The sequence below is a fragment of the Lepisma saccharinum genome, chromosome 1 (assembly GCF_977018435.1).
Source record: "Lepisma saccharinum chromosome 1, izLepSacc3.1, whole genome shotgun sequence".
Taxonomy (NCBI): Eukaryota; Metazoa; Arthropoda; class Insecta; order Zygentoma; family Lepismatidae; genus Lepisma; species Lepisma saccharinum.
The window spans coordinates 62,551,533-62,576,341 of NC_139229.1; the positions used below are offsets into that span (position 1 = coordinate 62,551,533).

General features: G+C 38.5%; 1 protein-coding gene across 4 annotated transcripts in view; it reads left to right on the plus strand.

Annotated features, from left to right (window-relative positions):
* The first annotated feature begins 9,988 nt into the window (after window positions 1-9,988).
* Window positions 9,989-24,809, plus strand: part of LpR1 (Lipophorin receptor 1) — a 261,835-nt gene continuing 247,014 nt past the window's right edge. Inside the window, exon 1 of one of the 4 annotated variants that reach the window (XM_083132004.1) lies at window positions 9,989-10,401. In XM_083132004.1, coding sequence (XP_082988130.1) covers window positions 10,323-10,401 — 79 coding nt within the window. In that variant the 5' untranslated portion in view covers window positions 9,989-10,322. The remainder of the gene's footprint in view (window positions 10,402-24,809) is intronic. The other 3 variants (XM_083132003.1, XM_083132007.1, XM_083132008.1) reach the window with 3 other exon arrangements.

The window sequence follows — 24,809 nt, forward strand, 5'->3', positions numbered from 1 at the left end:
TAAATTATTTATTTGAAGTGATTAAAACAGTGATTTTTTTAAAAAAATCACCTGATTTAAATCGTGATTTTTAATTAATCCACCTTGCCCAAAAGCAGTGGCGTAGCGCAGTTCTCTGCTACCCCCTGCTACTAAATATCCCCCCCCCCCGTGAAAAAAATATCGAGATGATGTGAGAGTGGGAGGGACGCACAAGAGTTTAACTTTGACCCTGCCTTCCTATTTTTTTCATCGAATTAGGCTATATATCAGTTTAGTAGTTTGTCGAAACTAAATTAGGGTGGTCTGAATCTCTGATAAATAACTGGATGAAGAAATTAGAAATATTTTCTCTTACTTCAACGTAGTGGCACAGCCAGGATATTTTTATAAGGAGTGGAAGCTTCACACAACCAACTATTTTGATCGTGATCCTTTGTATTTTTGTTCGAAACGTTTATTTTTTTAAAAAAAGATGTATTGTTGCACATAATACACATACTATATTTAAAAAAATACTGTTTGGGGAAATTGTTTAAAGGATAGTAAACACTCATTTTTTGGACTAAGAGGTGGGTGCGCCTTCAGCCAAAAAATGTCATCCTCTGGTTATGCCAGGCCAAGATTAAGAGCCCCTCACATTACGCTTCTAATGGGGGTTTAAACGTAAACCTCTAGATTGTCTATGGTGACCTAACATCAAAAGATCAATTGCAATCTGTTGCGAAGAAATAGCAGCGGACGTAAGTCTTGAGAGATAGATTGACATGGTGTTTTTAGTACACTTTATGCACGGTGAGGCTAATCGGGACTGCACCAACAGTTTAAAGATCCCAGTAATTGTTAATAAATTCAATTCCGGTCCGGGAGAGAAAATCAGCAAGCGTAAATGGGTTCTGGACCGTGAAGAATATTTTTATCTTTAAAGTATTTCATTTCGGTCCCGGAACTTTTTTCTTTTCCGGATCAATTAAAAATACGGTCCGAGTTTCGTATTGAAATGAAACAAGGCGCAACTTGGACCGAATTTAAATGAAAAGGTTCTGATCCTGTTCCGAAACTTAATAGAACCCAATCGATTTTATGGATTCCGGGACCTTTACCAACCCTGGAAAAATTACAGATAAAAAAAAATAATTCAAGAATCAGCAATTTTTTAATATTCCAAGGGCGGCCTTTTCTTCTGCAGGATAAGCTTTTCCCGTAATTGCTGTGCACCTTTTAGCATTGGGATCTGACGGATCACCCGATGACATTCACGAGTCCGTCACATGTCCTCAGCGGCTCGTCGTGTGATTTTTCACAAGCTCACACGATGTGTATTTACCTTATGCACCTACATAGTTTCCGCTCCTCACGCCACTTCGTTCCCATCCAATCAGAGCACGCTGTGTCGCTCTGCCTGTGACGCAACGAAGCATGAATATCTGAAGAAAATACTCAGACATAAACCACCCGTAATAAGAGAGATTCCCAATGTATTAATTTTATGGTTCACGTGCTTTGTATTGAGATAATAACAGTGGGGATTAATATGTATCCCACCGTTTTCCTCTGTCACATCTTCCCTTCATTCTCATTTTCTTGCTCTCTTGTTCTTCTCTCTCTCTTGCTGTTACCCCCTTTTCCTTCCTTCGCTCTCTCTTCCTTTCTCTCTGTATTTCACTGTTCGTTTATCTCTATTTTTCTTCTCCTTTCCCTCTTTCTTGCTTTCATGCCTCACCTCTCTCTATTTCTCGTTCTCATGTCTCTTCTCCCTCTCTTTATTTCTTGTTCTCAGGTCTCTTCCCTTCTCTCTCTTGGTGTCATTCCTTTTTTCTATCGATTTTTCTTTCCGTCATTCTTGATCTCATGTCTCTTCCTTTGATGTCTCTTCTCTCTCTCTATTTTCATTTTTCATGGCTCTTCTCTTCTTCGTCTTCTCTCTCTCTCTCTCTCTCACACACACACACACTTACTCTATTCTCTGTATCTTCTCTCTCTCTCTCTGTTTCATTCCTTTTTGATCTCATGTCCATTCTCTTCTTCTTCTCTCTCCTCTTTGTTCTCATGTCTCTTCTCTATCTATATTTCATTCTTTCTTGATCTCATGCCTCATCTCTTCTTCTTCTTCTTTCTTTTCATGTCTCTTCTCTATCTCTCTCTCTCTCTCTCTCTCATTCTTTCATTCATTCCTTCTTGATCTCATGTCTCTTTCTTTCATGTCTCTTCTTCTTGTTCTCTTGTATCTTCTTCTCCCTGTCCTTCTTGTTTTCATGTTTCTTCTCTACTCTCTACTCTTTTCTTCTCTTCCTTTCAAGCTTTTTATCTCTCTTTATTTCTTGTTCACATATCTCTCCTTCTATCTCTCTCTTTCTTTCTTCCTCCCGTGCCCCTCTCTTTCTCTTTCTCTTCGCCTCTTTCCCTATTCTTTATCTGTATGTCACTGTTCGTTAATCTTTCTCTTTCTTCTACACTCTCTGTCTTTGTCTGTATCTAATTTTATAGACAGGGTAATTATAAATAATTACACAAATCAAACATTTCAAAAGAAAAGGAGAGGGGTTCTTATCACCAGTGGCATAGCGTTATAGTACGCCCATACGCCCGGCGTTCCCTGATTTAAAATTTTAAAAAAAACGTAAATGCTGTAAATATATAGTAAATCTTGACTAATTTCATATATGTTTCACCTTCATGGCATTATAATAGCTATTTTTCGCGATCCGCTTGCAACGCTCCACTAACAACACTCGTTCCAGAATTTTTTTCCCCATGCTTTTCCTGCCTGTACGCCGGGCAGGTTCGGCGTAAAGAACTCTATATTCCTTGCTGTCTTCCTGGAGGGAAAGCTTGGACAGACTTGGATCTCTACAGCACGCTCGTAAATGCTCTCTCATACGCCAGCGTATGGAGCAGAGGGCTACGTGATTGGTTCATGTGACCCTTCCTGCCTTCTGAAGCAGACGACAGTGGTAGAAATCCTACCCGGTTCTTCGCGCCCGTGCCACTCGTGCTATGTGATGCTACAATACGCAATATTGACTGACGTAACTTTACCAAACTCAAATATACCATTTCTTAATGACCATTGCATTGTATAATTTATCGCATGAACAGCGATGTGTATTAAAAACTAAAAGATCAACACAGTTTTTGTCAAATAAGTTGGTGAAGTCCTCGTGGTAGAAGTTCAGCCTGTGCCTGATCTACCACTTAACCCGCAAAACTATTATTTTATTATTATTATTATTATTATTATTATTATTATTATTATTTCGTTAGTATCTAACTGCTTAATATTGTGTCAATGGAAATGTTAAGCATTCATTTGAAAACTTTTAACATCGAATGGTCTCTGGACAAAATTATTTTAAAATGTTTATCACCATTCCAAGATGCAATAAACAGTGGTCTGAATTACTAATCGGCACTGTTACGTCAGAAGAGTGTACGATAGTTGGATCATCCACCCACCTCCGTGTCAGAGTGTTTTGCACAGCGCGCCATGACGACAGAGATCCCTGGTTCGAATCCCGGCGTTAGCAAGGGTGTTCTTTATGAGTGTCCCTTCATCAACTTCATAAATATCATCAGTCATATTCATATTCGCGATTAACCAAAAGTGGTAGAAAAGCGAAGTAAAATAAACCAAATCAATCAGTAGTTGGATCGCCCACAACAATGACGTCTACTGTTGTTCAGAGGCGCTTGTGATTCAGGTAGGTTTTCTAATGACTTGCGTCATACCGAAAAGTATAAAACACCAGAGTTCAAAACATTTGTGGCATAGTGAGGCATCTCATTTTCTAGCTAAAACTTGCATGGATGATGTTTTATTGAAAAGCCTGCTGACTTCAGCTGACAATACCTGTGGCGACTAATTCCATAAGTAAATTATTAAGCAAAAAAGGGCCAACCCTTCCTTCGGACTTGGCGTTCCCACCCGAAATGCCCATGCTACGCCACTGCTTATCACCTTATAGTAGCGCATTCACGATATGTAGACATTGGCAATCTCACTTTCTAGTGTCTCATTTTTCCAAAGCTACTTCTCAGCTATTTTGGAGGAACACTGTTTTAATGTACCCTAAAATTTACGTATAATATTCTATCGTTCAGCAGTCTGCCTATTAATTGACAAACCAAGGTGCAACAGTTTGTCTCTTTTAACATAAATTTTAACATTTTATCCTGCATGGAGATATATATAATGATTATAAATTGAAGTTCAGTGCACCGTAAAAACATTGCATTAATTAGGCTAGTTATGTAATAGCTGTTAATACTTACATTGTATTTTTTTACTGTAGTTGGATGACAGCGGAAATTGACGGTCATTAAGCTGTTATGATTATGACTTCGATTAAAAATGACAATGGAAGGCCTCCGCCTTGTAATCAAGTGGTACCCGGTGCGAAATCCGGAGGAAGCAAGCACATAGTGGTTCGGAACCCACTTTAAACTGTAGGTCCAGTCGCAATTAGACCATCTTTGCATGTAATGAATTATCAATACAAAAATACCTGTAGTTTATTTAGAGGCGTCTTTTTGTTAAATTGTTCTGCTTGGATGTAAGTGCAACTGAAAATAGTGTTAATGTTATAGCCTAATGCTCTTAGTTTTTAAGTTCATTACGTGGACGGTAATGGACCTACAGTTTAAAGTAGGATACGAAAAGCGCCCGGGACTCCTTGATTATAAGGCGAAAACTTTACCACTACGCTATCAGGGAGTAAAAGTATAGATAATACCAATAATAATTAATTACGGGGCTTGGGGCATAAGTCATAGGAACTATTTCTATCTCAAGAATGCGGGACCTGCGCGAAAATTCGAAATATTCAAATCGAAGGGGGAAATTTATTGTAATGTGTAAGTACAGAATCGTAATATTCCTTGCAAGATATTGTCTCCAGGGAAAATTGAATTGGGTGTCACATTGTGTGTCTATTTTTTTGACTATAGCACAGTACCCAGACGAAACTAGAAACACTGTGCCAAATCTGGTCTATACACACAACTCCAAATGCATGAAAACAAGTTTGACGTACTTTTTGTGCAGGCAAGACATGGAAAATATATATATATATATATAAATATGTAAAGAAATATGTAAATATACTGAAGTATATAAAAATAAGTATGTTAAAACATATCCATTATGCGTATTCCTTATGATTTGTTATTTTTTAGGTTTCTGACAGTAAAAAATGTAATTATAAGTACTAAATTAATTTCTTAATGTTATTATACAGGGTGAGCACAAAAACAGTTCCTGGTTTTGAAAGGGTATAACTTTAATACCAAAAGTAGTATTCTGCGGAAATGTTCACACTAGTTGCATAAACTCATAAAGTTTTTGGTGGTGTTCAACCACACCTTCTCAAGCGTTTCCGGTGTGATGAAGTTGACAGCTGCACTGATGCATTCCTGAAGATCATTGAGGGTTGTGGGTAGTGGAGGTACATAGACCTGGTCCTTCACGAACTTCCAAAATAAAAAGTCACAAACTGTTATGTCCGGTGATCGTGGGGGCCACTTGCATAGATATTGATCTTTGGGTCCAGCTCGTTCTATCCATCGGTGTGGGAGGTTGTCGTTAAGAAAGCTGCGTACAGATTGATGCCAGTGTGGGGGCGCTCCATCTTGCCGGAGAGAGGGGTGACTACATTCTACAACAAGTTGAGGAATTAACCTGCATTAGCATTGTTAAATAGCTTTCACCTGTGATTATAGGCTCCTCAAAGAAGAACGCACCGTACACACGACGCTCTGGCACTGCACAAGAAACATTCACCTTGAGTGAGTCACGTTCCACATCAAGAGTGGCATGTGGATGCTCGCTTTTCCAGATCCTAACATTATGCCTGTTCACTTTTCCACTCAAGTGGAAGGTCGCCTCATCACTAAAAAATATATTTGTCAGAAAGGTGTCCTCATCCTCCATTAAAGTGTGGATAGTCTCACAAAACTCACATCGCTTTACCTTCTCTTGTGGATATAACTTTTGAACCAATTGCAGCCGGTACAGGTAAAACCGCAAACGCTTCCGTAAAATCTTGATTATGGTTGCTTACTGCCTGCTAGCTTGACGTGTTCTTATCCTGGGCTGCGTACAAAGGTTTCCCGCACACGCTCAACAATTGATTGTTTGATTGATTGATTTGGTGTTTTAAGTCCCCTTTATGCACAGTAAGGCTAATGGGGACCTACAGTTTAAAGTGGGATCCGAACCACTATGTACCTCCACCGGGTATCGAACCTTGATTACAAGGCGAGGACGTCGCTCAACAATTTCCTCAGAGACGGACGGTCGGCAGAATGTTATTTTCTTTGATCACAAATGCACCCTTTCTCCACGAATGTCTTATGCCACTTCAAAATGGATTTGTGTGTTGGTGGATCAACATTAAAATTCCGTTTAAATGCACGCTGCACTCTCACAACACTGCAAGTTCTAACACGCACCAGATTCTTTGCTGCGGGGTGAACGCCATTTTCTATGTCACTGCCCCCTAGCTGCCGAAGTCACAACTAGCGATTCTGAAAAGAAAGATATGAAAATATTTTGAGTTAACTGAGCTTTGGATATCAACTTTATCAATATATTCAAGTATCTATTAATTTTATGACATCTTGAAATCAGGGAGTGTTCTTATGTATTTTATAAAATTCTAATGTGCTAATTTACATTGGAAAATCCGTAATCTGTGAACTGATAACGTGAATGAGAACAGTTTTTATACAGTGTGTGTGAGTATAGGTCAGATGTTTTTCACCAGGAGAGATGCATTCAAATTTCTGCAGTGATGAAAAATATTCTCATTGAATGAACAAAATGGTTCGTCAGGTAAGAAATTAAATGTGCACTTAATGCAACAGTACATTATTTCTTAAAGGAATCAAAAGTGTTCTATCTTGATACATGTTAATGTGATGCACAGTGCACCGCTAAATACAATTTTCAAGATTTTTCTATTTTTTGTTTTTGATTTTTGTAGAAATCAACGTTTGTGTCACAACTGTAGCTCCTTACTCACTAAAAAATTAGAAAGATAGCCCAAACACCACATTTTATGGAAAACCAGTGTGCGAATTAACCGGGGGTTGCCAGGGTTAATTCTCGGGAGAACAAGAAAATTGTTGTCCTTTCCAGGGATGTCTTCATCCCCCCAAAGTGAATATTTTCCGGAAAATATTCATTTAACCTTTAATACAGTACAATTGCATCCATCCTACTTTGCATCTTGAGTTCTCAAGGCTCATTCGATATATAACCGGAAATATGTTTTAACAAATATATATTACAAGCGCAAAAATAACTACAGCAATATGTCTCAACATATTCCCCCCCTAATTCAATGCATTTTTCAGAAAGAATATCCATATTAATCCAGTCCCTGGCTATAAGACCCGCAGAAATTTTGAGGTGGACGAGTTTTCTCTTTTGATCCTGTTAGGGCATACCTAAAGAAAGGAAAAAAATCTTGGGTAGACTTCTGGCATACCGGGCCCAAGTTTTCTAGGGGCCCATAAATTCAAGATAGCTGCCGCTTCACGCACCAACAAATGAAATCGATCATAACTCCTTTAAAATTGTTTTTTAACAATTTTACATAGAGACATATTTTGTTCACAATTAAAAACTGAACAAAACGTATTCTTACAGTTTTTTTCTTTCATATCTTACACTGTTATGGATATATATCCAGTATAAGAATTCCGTACCATTTTCTGCAAGGATTCTAAGCAATATTTTATATTGCCAGCTCCTGGACATAAGACCCGCAGAAATTTTTGATGTGGACGAGTTTTCTCTTTTGATCCTGTTGCTTGGAAAAATCTGATAAACGAATTCTAAATCAGGATATGGACAGTATTTTATGCTGAGAACTCCGTGGCGGCCATCTTGGATTCCAGACGCCATGTACCTTCTCTTGACACATTTTCCAGCAAAACACCTAGTATTATACTTATGATTGCATGCCTCAAAAGGAAGGCATCCTCCATAACCAAGCCTTACCTTCATTCAAAAACCAAACGAACCTACAAATGGACAAAATGCCTTCTGAGAGTGATAAGGAGACATGGTAGATTTTCTTTGTTAATGTCTTCAAATGTCAATGTCTGAAAGCCATCTTTGATGTATAACGTCACGCAGGCCATGCGCCACAACATTAGGCATCAACAAAGTATCACAGGCAGTAATTTTTTTGCCCTTTATATGCCGGAATGTCAAGTAAAGTGTAAAATATTGCTTAGAATCCTTCCAGAAAAGGGTACAGTACAGAATTCTTTCACTGGATATACGTATATCCATAACAGAGCAACATATGAAAGGAAAAGAAACTGTAAGAATATTTTTTTTCAGTTTTCAATTCTGAACAAAATATGCCTCTTTGCAAAATTGTCAAGAACCAATTTTAAAGGAGTTATTATCGATTTCATTTGTTGATGCGTGAAGCGGTGGCCATCTTGAATTTATAGGACCCTAGAAATCTTAGGCCCGGTATGCCAGATGTCTACCCAAGATTTTTTCCTTTCTTTAGACATGTCCTAACAGGATCAAGAGAAAACTCGTCCACCTCAAAATTTCTGCGGATCTTATGGCCAGGGACTGGACTAAATTCGATGGCAAGGCCGGGATTCGAACAGGGGCTCCCGGCGTCTTAGTGCGATGTGCTAAGCACTCCTCCACGGAGACCGGCTTACACCCCGCGAAAGAGGATATAATAATAATAATAAAAAGTAAAGTGCTCCCCTGTGCTCTGCACCACACCATGAAGACGCATATGGGTGTGGAGTTAGGGTTCCACACTTTCTTGATCAGGGCCGAAGGTTGGGGTGATGTGATCAGCACCACGCCCCTGGCCATCTTTACCCACCAGAGTTTCGTCCAGGTGCCCACTTTATACGAAGCTAGATGGGCGTCGGAGCCGTATGAACAGGTGGAAAAAAATCCCTGTTCTTCCCCGCCGGGGATCAAACCCGGGTCTCTTGCATCTCAGACGAATAATAATAATAGTATTCTGTTATTATTATTTCTGAACCCGGGTCTCTCGCATGGTAGTCATACGAATAATATTAATAGTTTTCTGATTTTATTTTACAATAAAAATTATTATATTGTCATGACTAATGTTCAATTTTATATCAACAACCTGGTCCCTCTGCAAAAGAGCCTGGCGTAAAAGGAACATTATACTTCTTCCTCTTGAGAGACGTCTTACGATTCTTCCCAGTCGCGTTCGAGTTGCCATTGCAGTACTGTTTACAGTGCCTGATAGTCAAAAGAAAGTGATTCCTCATTTCTATATGCCTGGCGCCGTCTTCACCTATCCGCCGCCCCAAAAGGACTCGATTCTGCAGATAAAATGGTGTGAGAGATAGGAAAACGGAAGTGTGACGTCATCATCTCTCTTCCACGCTCCTTTGCAAAACAAACCCAGGCAACAATTCCAAGTTATCTAATCCGCAAGATAAGCATTCTTCGTAGGAGGGCATCAAAACATGAATTACTCATTCCGGGTTGATAGTATTTATTTTCGTTTGCCTCTAGGCCAATCGCGAAGTTCATCTGCAAGGACGTCGCCCCATCTACCGCCCCTCCTTCTCAGTCGTAGATCGCCGCAAAGTAGTGTCCCCGCCCCCCTTTCACTTATTTATAGGCAGTCGGCTGCTGCCTTGACCTAGCGAAGTTATTTCCAAATCGGTGAAAGCCAGGTATACATCTTCCTGCCAAGAGATGGCAGCTTAATTCACGAAATCTTCAACACGCACTGGAATGTCCTCAGTCGTCTCACCTGAGTCACTACTCACGCACGGTCTATGACACTGCATTTGTTTACGTAATGTACACGTTACCACAATTCTTTCTTACGTGAGAGGGATAGTAAGCTCCCGTCTGCCAATACCGCTTCGCCGGCGATCGTACGATTCGACCGCCGATCCATCCTGCACACCTGCCCCGAATTAACGTTACTGATTCCCCCCCCCCCATTTTCGTCTCGTCATTTGTTGTTTAGAATTTGACGCTGGGACTCCTGTCAAGGTGGGCAAGTGTGTACCTGTGACACTCGCGATATCCTTCCTTGAAACGCACTTTTTTAGCCGGAGAACGCTGGAAAGGCAAGAAGACTCAAGAAGGGGGGACGCGCGCTGCTCGTAACAGCCTTTCCCCCGGTCAATTATACACTGTCGCTTCTCTCGCCTGGCGCAGTCGTACTGTTCTTCGAGTCAACGGATAGCGTAGAACTGCAGTACATCGCGGCGTGTGGAGGTGTTTGTCGTTCGGTACCGTCAGTATACCATAAAACACGTGGACTGATTAATAATAGTGATACTCATAGTCACCAGCGAGCATGATTATGTGCTACAGGACGGTTCTGTGGTTGTGTGTGTTAACGTGTGCACTACAGGCGGTTGCCTATGCAGGAGAAAGTAAGTGATCCCATCTTGTATCGTCTTTATTCCGTTACCTGTTCCCTTTTCTACAGTGTTTTTTACATGTATATATGTGTGTGTTTTGTATTTTTACGTATGCGAAATTTATATGTTTTCATTGCCCCACTCGACGCTTCAGCCACTCCGTCGCTGTGTGATATCCGAGCCAGCATACTACTATCTCCTTGACCGGCGAATACGGTCAGGTGAGACGACGTTCAGAATGAATGAAATTCCAACTTAAAACACCATTTTCTGGGCTGGATGCTATGACTGGAGTGTCGTGAGTAAACGTCAGTTCTCATATGTCATTTTGTAATAGACTACATGACGTTTGTAGGCTCTTATAGCAGCAAGTCGTTGCAGCATTTCGTAGTCGGTAACAGAAAGAGGAGGGGAAATTAATATAAGAATGAAATGCACGTTAAAGCAGTTGTGACAAATTAAGGCAGCAGAATGCCCCTCAAGTTTGTAGAAAAAATTACCTCTAGTATCTACGAAAGTGGGACGAGACTGATTTTATCGAATTTGCAGTTATTTCTTGTCTGTTTCTTGTATACGCCTCACGAACAGTTGTCATTTTGATCTTATTTTAGTTACCGCAGTCTCAAGTTTGATCAGTAGACAGTGGCGTGGCCAGGATATCTTGTTGGGGGTGTAGTTATGTCAACATTTTAGCAGAGTGGCCAAAATTTTATGATGATATTTATGCATTGGACTTTTTTTTGTAAGCAAGCTGATCTAATAGGACCTAGATTACACCTCCCTCCCACTGGGCACTGCAATTTCTCTAGTTAGCACAATGAGCACAATGAATAAGAACTGCACTGAGACTAGGATGGGACGTTCGGAAAGCAGGGCAGGAAAATTAAACTCAAGCCTAACAAACGTTTTGATGAGCATGCACGTAAAATTTTTCTCAAATATTATTCTTGCGATTGAGATTGTTTTCTACGAAGTATCTATGGTAAAATAGAAATGAAGGTGTATGCTTACATCTGTCAAGGGACGAAGCTTTTAAAGTTGGAATAGAATAAGCAACAATCAAGGAGTCTCGGGTTCGATTCTTCAAATTGCTAATTTGGGCCCTTCTTTAAACTGTAGGCCATGTCCCGGTTAGCCTAACTGAGCATAAGGTTTCACTCAAATCATTAAATTGGACTTTAGCGTGCATGTCATCATGCATATATTTCAGTATGCCTTTTAAAAGCTTTGAACAGAGTCCCTTTCTTACTTTGGTTGTCAGCATTGTCCGTGCTTAAAAATAATTTGTGACAGGAACATTTTTATTTTGATGATTGTCAAACAACTGCACGGAAATTGCAATATTTGATTAATACTGGCTGTAAATACGGAAGTTGTGGCAGGCTTGGCTGCTGAAGGTCAAGGAATTCCAAGGCTCAACTCACGCAGTTGAGTCAGCGATGAACGAATTTTGAGTCAGTTTTGCCATTATTGCCAGTTCACTGCCTTTGTAGGCAGGCCCGTAGCCAGGATTTTATTTCGGGGCGGGGGCTCAACCCATTACCAGAACAGGCGTCGCCGGAAATATTTGTAGAGGGGGCAGGCCATTGATAAAACTTGATTAGTAGAAATAATAATGGCAATAATAATTATTACCAAGGTTATAATTGTAATTTTACAATAACTATTTTAGGTTATTAAAAATAAACAAATTTTACTTCCAAATGTATTATTATTATTATATTAATTCAGAGACTTTGCAATTTGATCCACCGTATGAGTGAATATCCAACACTATTGTCCATTATTTTTCTTATATTTTGTACAGTTAGTGTACTGAAATTCATAGTTACTGCGTTTTGTTATTAACTTTTACACATTCAGTTTAAAAAAAGGCTTTAAAAGTTAGGGCCAAATTTTACTCATAAAGTTTATATTGTGCGACCTCTCACAAGGAAAACTATACATTTTGAGAGGTTCCTCTGTTATGTACTAAACTTTTTGATCTAGTGTTTATTCCTGCTAAGGAAGTAAAATTAAATACCACTATACACTATTTAAATTAGATATTTGTAGGATTTAGGGGGCTTCAGCCCCCTTAGCCCTCCCCCTGGCTACGTGCCCGTTTGTGGGCAGTACCCTACGGTAAATATCAGGCCCGTACCTATGGGAAACTGCAGTTATGTTGCGAAAACGTCTGTTTTTTTCTGTAACTCACATTTAAACATGTTTTTTTTTATTTTAGTAATCATTGCTAATACGCAACATTTAATTCACAAATATATATTATTTGTCTAAACATAGAATTATCATTGCTGTTCAGTGGTGCTCGAAATTTGAAAAAAGAAACACTGTTAATTTGCGGAACCGGTGCCATTCAAATACCGATCAAATACAAGCTATACGCCCTGTGTCAGTCTTTATATCTGAGAGCGACCCAAAGATTTAAATAAAATCTAACAGCTTATATATTGATTGATTTGAGTTGGTATTTTAAGTCCACTTTATGCACAGTAAGGCTAATCGGGACGGGACCTACAGTTTAAAGTGGGATTCGAACCACTATGTGCCTCCACCGGAAATCGAACCCGCTACCCCTTGGTTACAAGGCGACGACGCTACCAGTGTGCCATCGAGGAGGCCATCTTATATATATAAACAAACACATTTTCGGGTCTGGCCCCTCCTTCAAAAAAAAAAAAAATCCTGGGTACGGGCCTGGTAAATATACGCGACGTGAATTGACAGTATACCGATCTTTAAAGACTCTCTAAAATGTATATACCTGGACAGTGGCGTACCCAGGATTTTGGAAAAGGTGGGGTTAAGTAGTCGGTCTTCTTTTTTTATATCTTTTCCTGCCTTTGATTTTCTTTTTCTTTTAGGAATACAGGGCCTAGGGGGGCGGGGTGTTATACATGGCAAATCGTAACATTTGCCTTTGTACAAAATTTGAATGGTAATATAATTAAGCCTTGTTTCCATATTAAAAACTAAGAACTAAAATAGTCTGAGGAAGACCCTGATACCGGGTTGAAGCGTTACATGTAAAGTGTTTTTAAATCTTTATAAGCTGCCTTGGTCAGCAACTTAGTGTTTTTAAAATTTGAATGTTCACATTTGAGGGTTTTTAGATCAATTTTGCAATTAAGACGTGGCGACTTATCGGAAAAACTTTAGCCTTTGACTATGTTTCGTCTCAAATGCTGTCAACAAATTATATGAAATACTTTGTGCAAAATTTTATGGAGGCATCGATGCATTAATGGAATATAATTTATATTGAGATAATAATTTGTTGATAATCAACATCTTTGTATATTTTATAGGTTTTGACATTTCACTCAATTTTTAATGGGAATACATTAGTTTCTTCGCTCTGATGGCGTTTGTTCAAATTTACTAGCATTTTCTTAAAAATAATAATTCATAACATTGGCTCTCATGTTTATATTGAGTAGTTTCAATTCATTGAACCCTTCGATTAATTGCTGTCATGGGAAATGACTGAAAGTTTCTTTACTCGTGACTTGATTACTGAATCGCTAGTATCATAGGTTTGTGTTTGGAAATAACGCTGCATGATCATAGCCACATCAAACACAAACTATCGCTTCAGATACATTCCGAAATACGAACGAGAATGCCCCACATAACCTCCGTCGTTGCCGCCAGAAAAATATCGCCCTCATAGGCGCTGACTTTGTTTGGGGGAAGGACACTTTCTGCCCTCCCTAATTCACTTAGGACACATTTTATGTATATTTACGTATACTATAAAGTTTATGCCGATCTCGCCCCTCCTTTTGCCCACTCGATAAACGATTTTTTTTTATTTTAAATTGTTGGCGAGAAATCCTGTGTGTATAAAATTACTTTCTCTAAATAATATATTCCTTTCTTTGATGATCGTGAGGATACTCATACAAAAGCTTGATTAGTGTAGAATAGAGCAGAAGACAGCGATGCCAGCTAAAGAAATTAATAAACAAGGGAAAACTTCGTTTTAGAACTTTTGTGCAGCAAAAAGTTCCAATAACTTTCCCTAATCAGAATGCTATGACGGTACAGTCACTGAAATATACTGCGATATACTCGGACGTTGTTGAATATTTGGATATTTATATTTATTTCGTTACCACCAACGATTATTAGTTCTTTTTCTAAGGAAAAAGACGCTACTATGGCGTACAGTTGCATACTGTCGACTAGTTGTGATGCACAAAAATAATTTAAGACTAATACATTAGTCGAACTTGCCAACTCCAAAAGTCGTATGAAGTTGCCACCGCTGGTCTCCTTTTAATTCTTGTCTCTGGCTAGCTTTCCGCTGCGTAGCACTTCAGTGAAACGGCTACCATTTATGTATACAGCCTTATTTCAGCATTCGATTTTATAAGAAAAATGTCTCCGTAAACCATATATTAGCAATCGGTACTTGAAAAATCTTACTCATATTTGTATAATTTTACTTCATAAACATTTCTTTTTTTTTTTAAAAAAAAAAAATGCATATTAAATGGTCGAAATACCTAATGTAAGTTACATAACCATGTATTAAGAATCTGTATAAGTGTAAATAAAATTCCTTTTGCAGTAATAAATATTCGAAGGATTAGATTTTCGAAATTAATAAAGAACATGAATTTCTGAATTGATATCAAATTGTTTAATTGCTAACCTTATCAAGCAAAATCGTATGAATTGTATCCACAAGTCATAATTGCGGAAACTTGATGTCGCAAGAGATAGTTGATTTTATCATCCTTCAAATGGCAGAGTTATACATATAATAATGTAAGGTTCAGTGTTATTCATAGTTCTCGTTTGTTTGAATCGTTTATCCCACAAATTAACGGCAGTGACAATGTACGTGTGAAATAATCTTCATAGAAAAAGTTTCCATCCGCCTTTCTAACGTTAGCATTCGATTCAATCACTTATTTATGTGGAGGTGATCAAAGTAGGTCGGTGACCGCTGCACTTTCATTCAGCTGTCATTACACGCAAGTCAGTATTGCCTTGAAATTGTCACTGAACTTTGGGGACATTTTCCCCAACGTAGCTCTGCAGGAAGGTCCTTAACAATCATACTCTCATCTGGTTGGTAGATAATATTTTTACGTCACGCCAGCAAATTATATCTTTATAATGAGCATAATCATATTAATTTCATGTTGCGATTTAACGATATTTATTTAAGGCGTAAAGATCTTCATAACAAACTTTTTAAATTTATGGCTGCTCCTTCTTTAACTGGGGTAAACGCTTGTAATAACAAAAAATGTGAAAGGGCATTCATTACAAGTGTCTTTGTCATTGAAACTGATATATTGCAAAGGCGCCATTTAACGACTAAAGCAGTGTTCGAAACTGAACATTGAAACTTAGGCGCCATTTGGCTTCTAATGCGTAAGTGCTTATCGCCGAAGGTGAAATCAGTCGGCAAACTGAGAACTTAGTCGCCAAATTATACCTCAATTAATAAACCAAATACGAAGGTATGAAACACATGTACATTGTTTCACTTTTGTGGTGATTAATACATTATAATAATTATAAAAACTAATATTATTTGAAGTTGATTGCAAATGTAATTTTTATTGCAGAATATTTCGGTAAGAATTCTACATATTGCATAGTGTTAACACCATTAGATGAGTAGAGTCGTTGTCCGTCGAATTCAACTGTCTAGCCGCCAAAAGTGGCGTCGCGAAAGATCCTCATAGTTGCAAAACAAAGATTTTTAGGAACACACAACAAGAAATAAAATAACTTAAACCTTTTTTTTTTCAAGGAGATTATTTTTTTATTCAGCATAATCCTTCGAAAATCTGCTGATGTCGACTTCAATGCTTTTACATCGCAAAAAGATTGACTTGTGATACCAGAATAGTGGCTGTAAATTCTACACGAGACAAATATTAATTTACGTTAAGAGTCGCCATGATATCAAGTAGTCCATTCAATTATGTGATGATGTGGGCTGCAATGTCTACCACATCCCTGTTTGGTGCATATTTCTTTGAAGGTGCTGTGAACCAAATTAACAATCTCACCATGTTACATGACTGGTTTATTCCTGATAATGCATTGTGGGGTTACATCAAACAAAAGGTGACTAGCAAACGTTACGAGACAACTGACGAACTTAAAAGAAGCCACTCTTAATGCATTTGCTTCAATCACTCCAGCAATGCTGAGGAGAATTTCTCATTGTACTTGGAGGCGAATAATTCTCGGTTATGAAAATGATGGCATACACACACACACTGGAATAAGTTCTTGTCTATTGCCTTATCTGATCAAATGTATCTCCTGTTATACTAAACTGGACCATGAATATTATTCATCAATATGAGAAAAATAAACAGGGGATAATGGGACATTTGGTTCACCCTGTACACTGGAATGTGTTGGGCCCAGTAATGCCAAGCCTGGTTTTGCAAACAACTCAGACTTGGTGCAACAGAACATTCCTGTTAGTGCCTGTTCGGAATCGACGTTGTTCAGCATCATGTTTTGGTGTCTTGTTGCACAAGTCAGACACCACCAAGTATAGACGATCTGCGACATTTCGATATTTTTAAAATTTCGGAGCGTCGCTGTCGTTATAGTATCGACTTCAATATTATGGAGGTAGTCGACGATCATCATAAACAACGTTGTGCTCGACTTTTAGGTAGGTAACGAATGTAGCAACACCATTCTATGTCACTTATTTTTAGTTTCTCGATAAGAGAGTGTGGTTGAGTGAACGATTCCTTTGTGAAACACCTATTTTCGTTTAGGCGTATCCAAAGAATAACACGTTTGTTTGTCTTTGTTAAAATTGCAATTCAAACATCGGACTGAAATATATTATATAGATATTGTCTTGATATCGATATTCATACTGTATCGATATCACACAGCCTTAAGAATTAACACTAGAGTGCATGTTACTGGTGACGACTATATTTTTCACTGTACAGTGGGATACATCGAGTATTACCGTGCAAATTATCCATGACTATTTTAATTAATTTTTCTCTTGCATCCTGTGTTTTTTTAAGCTATGGATTTTAATGTATGCTGGTGCAAAAATTGCCAACAGCTAGTTATGGGTTTTCTTTTAATTCTTGAAGCTCTTATTTGGGTCAAATAAGTGCACGAACATGGTGATGGACAATATGCACGGTAATACTCATTGATCCCACTATACCTTACTTTCCAGTAGGAGCATATTAAAGTAGGGAAGTCTTCAGAGAGACACTTGTACTCTGCGAATGACAATGACAAAAATACTGCTGACGGAAGCTGGGCATTTACATACCCGTCTGGACTTGTCCCGTATATTCTATCAAGGACGTTCAACTCTTTACTTCCTTCCAACCACCTTTCTTGTGCTTTAATGGAGTGAAACTTTTATCGTGGAGGATTTAATTTCTGTTGAAGCCACGCAGGGGTGCCCATCCCCCCCCCCCCCTGTGTGCCGAATTATTTACTCAAATAATTTTGGTCAGACAAAATTTGCGGAACAATTAATATATATATTTAAGCAATATATGTTTACTTTAGGCTTTCATGTTTGCTAACATTAAACGTACAAAACTGCTCAGGCTCACTGCCATTGTTAGTGTACTGAACCTTATTATTTTAACAGTTTGTCTGCTTTGCTAACCTTGTATTAATGCGAACAGCACGTCCTTCCCCCTTCCAAACCGATTCTAAAGGCATAACAGGTGGTTTCATTTCAACTCCATCGCTAAAGGTAGGTAGAAAAACTGTATATAATAACCATAACTAGAAATCAATAAGTCAATGAAGGAAACTAACTCCCCCCATTTTTGTGTGAAGATATGCAGAATTGGTATAAAATCTTGTCCCCTCCAAATTCCCAAGACGCAATCCACCCCTGAAGTTGAAGCCACGTACAATTCTGCTGTAGCCCAATATCCTAACAATTCCTCAAACTTTTCTCCAACGGCGAACCATTTGAATTATTTTATACCGAACCTGTGAACCAGTCGCTAAAAATGTGACATAAACATTATGCACATAGGCGTGTTCAAGGGGCTGCCTGAGCATCCCCTACTGTGCCCTCAAAAATAAAAAATGTAGAAACTTCCATTAAAGTAATGAAAATAATACATTTGTTAGACTTGGTTATTCTCTACCAATGTTGATTTATAATTATTTACTATCATTATTTAAGTAATATAAATATTGCCACAATATGCAAAACTGTGCTAAAGTAAAAATTTCATCTTTGTATATCTAATAGTTTGTGAAAAAGAAACATGAAGTTACTGCAGTTAGGCTAACATTGTTCTGTTAGGCAATTGAAATTCTTCTTGAGGGCACCCCCTGGCAAATAAAAGCTGCGCACGCCTATGATTGTGCATGATAATGGACTCAGAAATTCGTGACTAAAATATAACTATGTGAAGCCTTCGTCTTTTTACTAGTAATAAAACAAGTAAACATAATGGACATTATATTTCCATACCTTGTGTTGGCAATCCTTTACGTTATCTCTGTTATGAATGATTGATTTCCGGGGGGAATGAACGGATTTAGTAAGATTAGTAGGAGTGAACGAAGTTTTAAAATGCAATCAATTACTTATTCTTAAGCACTGCGTTTTACACAGGATATTGTTGTGTAATTAATGTCTGCATGATCGTTTCTATGTAGGTTTTTCTTTCTTACTCTGCTAATTACCACGCTAGAGGATAATTCCTTTAGTTTTGCGTTAAGAGTATGTACTTCGGAAGGAAACGCGAATTTAGTGACAGAAGTTGTTTATACACATGGCAAATTGACTATCGTAGTATCTCAAACAAGATGTGGGGGGATATGTACAGGATCGTTACAAGAGTATGAAAAAAACCTGAATTTAATAAATATCTTGTGCAGTGCTTGGTACGAGTGCTGTGTATCTTACATGTGTTCAATTGTCTTTACTACTTACAAAGCGCCCCCCCCCCCCAGTTCCTTAATGCTGTCTCAGGTTCAACCCCTTGTTGGGGGCATAGCTCGTATTCTACTTTAAAATGTAGATCCAGTTCTGATCAGACTATCTGATAATAAAGATGGATTTAACAAAAACTTTTGGCATAAAAATCTTTGCTTTAAAGCGTTAAAAATTATGGTTCTCTCTTATGGTTGCTTCAGTTTGGGTTTGCTTAGGCACTCCGTCTTGGCTTGCTTTAAAATACCTATTCTGCTCACTACACACCAGTAAATGATAGAGGGTAGTTCTCATTATAAAACTGGACTAATTTCCTAGCAGCTGACGCTCCAGTTTTGATTTTACATAAGATGTGCACCCAAGTCTGAGTTTCAGACCAATAGATTAAAAAGGGAAAATAAAAGTTAGCGTATTTATTCGTATAGTATATTATTAACAGAACTTTTTTTTTAGGCAATATGGAAAGATTTATGCTCTAGACAAACTGTAAAGCTAGACGTGAAAGGCACGATTTGGAGAGAAACTAGACAAATGACAAACTCATTTCAAGAAAGATCCACTATTTTCCTTAACATTCTTTGGCTACATTGCTTATCTAGTAGCTCTTTATGTTAATAGTGATGATTAAGTTGATGAATAAGATAGGAATAACACGTCTATGCGAAAAATTGATGAATAAGATAGGATAACTCGTCCATGCATTGGTTGGGACCTTTGGTCGTGGCACGTTACGCTAACCACTACACCGAGGAAGTAGCCTGTTCTTCATTACGAAGTTACAAACTTGTGGCGCGCTCATAAGAGCATGGATGTTCTATTTTATTATTTAAACTAGGATTACAAATTTATAGAATCGATAGCGTAGTGGTTTTGAACCGGCACGTGCTTCATCAATTAAGTACGTGGCTAAATGTAGTTCTTAGTTTGCGGTTCTTGATCCACATCTCTCATCGATCTTCTTTTTTTACTTCTAATTATGTCAGAATTGGGAATTTGCTTCTGAAAATATGATCTAGACAAATATGCAGTGTGTGTTAGCGGCACCAAATTAAAATTATAATTTGTGACAATTGGGAAGAAATGCGCATTGTTTTATAAAGGTTATAGTCGGGTACTAATACACAACGGACTTTTGGTAATAGTCCAATCAATGTAATTAATGTGGCAATGGAGCTACCTGCGTGTACAAATCATGAAAATAAATAAAAGGAGCTGTATTTTGTTATTTTCAAAATGTATGCTGGACATAAACAACCGAATATTAAGCTGAAAGTTCATATGTATATGACGATGATTTTAAGAATTCTGATAAAATGGTTTATACCATTCAAAGGGAGATCTTATTCAAGAATTTAATAAAAATAGGAATACATCTCCCAACTTCTTTATCCTCTTTAATATTATCACCAGATGTAACGATTGTATTTATCATTTTTAGATTTTTTCGTATTAATATAGACATGAAAATTGTAAATATTCAAAATGTGTAACTTGATATAGTCACCAGATATAACAATTATATTTATCAATTTTATATTTTCCATGATATTGATGTAGATACATATATGATGTACAAGATCAAAACTCTATTCAAAATTTGTAATTTGATGTAACAGTATCATGTTACATGCATGACTTATGTTTAGGACACTTGGTGTAGAGCTGGTATATAGCTGAAACCAATAAAGTATGAATGAATCTGATAAAATTGATCAAGTAAGATTTGCGACAGTGGAACAATTATTGAGCTGTATTACAACGCGAGAGATTAAACCGGAAAACTGGCGGAATAAGCAGGAAAGTGTTTTTGATGGTTGCCAGTTGTACAGTATGATCCACAAGTATTGCTCGGCAAGTTGTTAGTTTCTATTTTCATTCATTTTTCTCTTTTCCTACGCGTTTTTAAGGAATGTTTTGAGCCTCCCCGATGGCGCAGTGGTAGCGTCGTCGCCTTGTAATCAAGTGGTCCCGGGTTCGATATCCGGTGGAGGCTCATAGTGGTTCGGATCCCACTTTAAACTGTAGATCCAGTCCCGATTAGCCTTACTGTGCATAAAGTGGACTTAAAAACTCAATCAATTAAGGAATGTTTTTTCACATATTTTCTAGTTGTCAACAGTCTGTTGGACATCTTTAAATTCTTGAGGCTCTTATTGGGCAAAACAAATGAAATAAACATGCTCGTGGACAATTTTGTTGGTAATATTCATGTATCCAACCGTACCACCTGTTGAGAACTCATCGCATTCAATGAAACTAGAAGGATCTTTAGTTGTGGCTATGTGCAACTGAAAATGACATTTTTTTTTGTGCATATCGCCTTCGTCTCCCCAACTACATATTCTTTAGTTACTAGCGGTCTAGTGAGCTGTGTCCAGTAAGCGCGCAGGGGGATCCCTAGGTTTCACTTCGAAAAAAAAAAAAAAAGTGGTTAAATGATAACAATATGTACGATTTAGCTTAAAAAGTAACGTCCAGTGTTTTGGACATTGGGAAATTTTCCTTAGAACGTTTGTTATTTGTATGTATATATTTAGTTTTCGTGTGACTGAACTGAGAGCAATATATTTGCAGATCATTGACCATTCCGCATTTGTGGTTTGCAGAACATGTGTATGAATGTCGAGGTCTTTTGAAGTGTGAAATGTCAAGTCAGCTTTTGTAGCGTTGTACCGAATACATAGGAGTTGCATTAATATATTTATGTATGAACACACACGGTAAAGTTTAATGTGAATGATAATCATTATATTGTTTGTGTTCAATGGAGAGGCTAAAAGATTGTTCGTTCATGCACATTTTTACTGACGATTCAAGATTTTTTATTTTAGTTGATGTGCTTCCCTGGTAGCATAGTGGTTAACGTTATCGCGTTGCTGTGAAGGGGTCCTGGATGCGACTCCTTGCTCTCAACCTATCCGATCTAGTCCCAGTAACGTAAAAATAGATTCGTGATTGTAAAAATTATGTTGGTTACATTTTCCAACAAGATTCTGAACGACTTCGGAATATATTGGTCCAGATTCAAGCCCTTTGTGTTCCCACTCTGTGGAGCAACGCCGCGCATAACGGTAGAGAAGGGGAGGAAGCGAGTGGGTAGAGCGAAGCAGTACCCGAAGCTGCGAAAGCTGGTAACCGTATTCGCTTTTTACCCCTCCACGCAATCCCTTTCCCTCTCACGTGTTCATTGGCGGAACCGTCTCGCACCACTACTTGCGCAGAGACTTGTTTTCGTTTTGCTCGAGAGATGCTCGGGACAGACTATAGTTTTTGTTCGCTTGCTCCACAGGCGTATTTCGGATGGGATAGCGAAACTAAAGGGATTCTAAGTTCGAATTCTGGACCAATGAGAACATTTCATTGTCACATATTACATAAATTCACAATTCATCCTCATCGACGTGATTAAACTAGGGGGATAGAAATGACGTCAGATAATCTAGAAAGAAAACACTGCCGTGTGCTGTAAACATGTACTCGAGGTTTCTACATCTAGCCTGAGAAACCATGAATAGCATAATTGCTGCATTCCCTTTTAAAATGTGGAACTCCATGCAGGAGAAGCAGACGAAGATTTGGGGCTTCCTCCCTCGTTCTCTTAGAAGTGGCAGAGTTCCAAGATGAGGTTGTGTTCGTTCCTTCCTCCCGATTTGTTTGCAGTTATTTATGCACGTCTGTATTGTTGGGGAGCAGGTCAGGATATGCTTGTTCATTCGATGCGACTGCATGGGTGCTTGCAGAACAAATATTTGTTGCTGACGGCTGCGCGCGGGCTTTCTCGGGAAATAATTACTACTTTTAACGTTTGCGTGCAATAATATTGATGTGCTATAAGTGAGGATCATTTTCTTTTCAGCAGAAAGTATTGTACTTATGTCAATATTATTGCATACGGGGTATGTAAGGACACGTTTAGTAATTTATACCTACCAGGCATGCAATATTATTGACATGTTTGTAGAACGAATTAACTATTCTATCTGGCTGGTTGTAGATGAAGTGCCGGTGCCATGACTTCGATTAGGGTTGCTCCTGCTGGTAGTGGCGTGCAGTGTGGTTGTTGAGATGTTCTTCTCCTGTCGATTGAACTTGGGTCATTATGGTGTTGGATGGTCCTTACAAGAGCTGAAATTGTGGTCCTTAGAAGGGCCAAATCGTTGTGATGTTTACTGTTTCTAGACTATGTAGGTGCTGGTTACGAGCTTAAACTGTGAGGCAAATGAATGTGGGTGTTTAAGATATGCCTCCAAGTAAATTAAAGAATTTAGATCTGTGATTACATTTCTAGTGAAAACGTACAAAAAAAAGTTTGGTAAAGGAAGCGATTGAGTTTATTGGACAATGACTGTAGAAAGCAAAGCGCATATGGAGAAGTTGCTACCGTTGCGCCACCTGTTCTGTGCGGCAACAGAAGCAATTAAGTCCAATATTTATGCGTATTATTAGCAGCAGTACACGAACATTTACGAAAACATTGTCAACGCTGTATTATCACAATGTAATAGTTACCTTTGTGTAAACTAACGAGGCTCTGGCGTCTGGACTCTCGGCCAGTATAATCCTCTGGGATTTGTGTCGTGTTGCCCCTGTGTGTTTGCGATTGTCCATTCGCCCATCTCACCTTACCACCATTCATCCTCATATTCGCGACTATCCAAAAGTGGCAGAAAAGCGAAGTAGAATGAACTAAATCAATTACCTTTGTGCAAGTTCTGCGGAAATGGAATAACTTCATATTATTAAGCAGTAAAGATTTTACTTATTTGGTTGGTCTTTCGTGGGGGTCTGCTCCCCTAGACCTCCCTCTAAATACGTCCTTAGGTTGGACGAAGGCATTTTAGTACCGGTAACAGCGGCAATGGCACTTGATACGCTGATCATGCTGCTTTGGAGGCATTAGTCCTCAAAGGGCTGTTGCACCATGGAACTGAAGGGACAAGATCTTTTAATTTGGAAGAGCTTCATTGGAGAAGTGTTTTCATTGGCTGCATTTCCGACTGCCCTGCCGTGTAGTTCATCTGTGACCGAAGTACTACAATAGAAGGCTGTGAAGAATAAAATGAACAAGCTGAACTTAGAATTTTACCTTAGTAACTAATATTGGACTGTCCCGAGTAGACGCCTAGATGGCACAGAGTATATGGGAATCGAGTTTACATTCGCGTCTGGCGAGCGGAAAACTTACGTTAATTTGCACTTTCTTATTGTTGCGTCACAATAGTCAAGGTCCCGCTGTGAAAGCGTGCTTTACCTGAGTGTACGCCAAGATCGGTGTTTTGAAACCATCCCCGTGTGCTGACCTCGAAGAGGCATTTGAAATTCCCATGTTCGCGAGGCTACCTCATGGGTAGCAAAAGTATTGAAGATGTGGGTGTTAAAGGTCCACAAACCCATAAATTCCAGTCGGTTCTCTGTAGGACCGGAACCTTTTCCCTCGCACTATTTAAATTCGGCAAGTTGCGTATTGTTTCATTGAAAAAAGTTC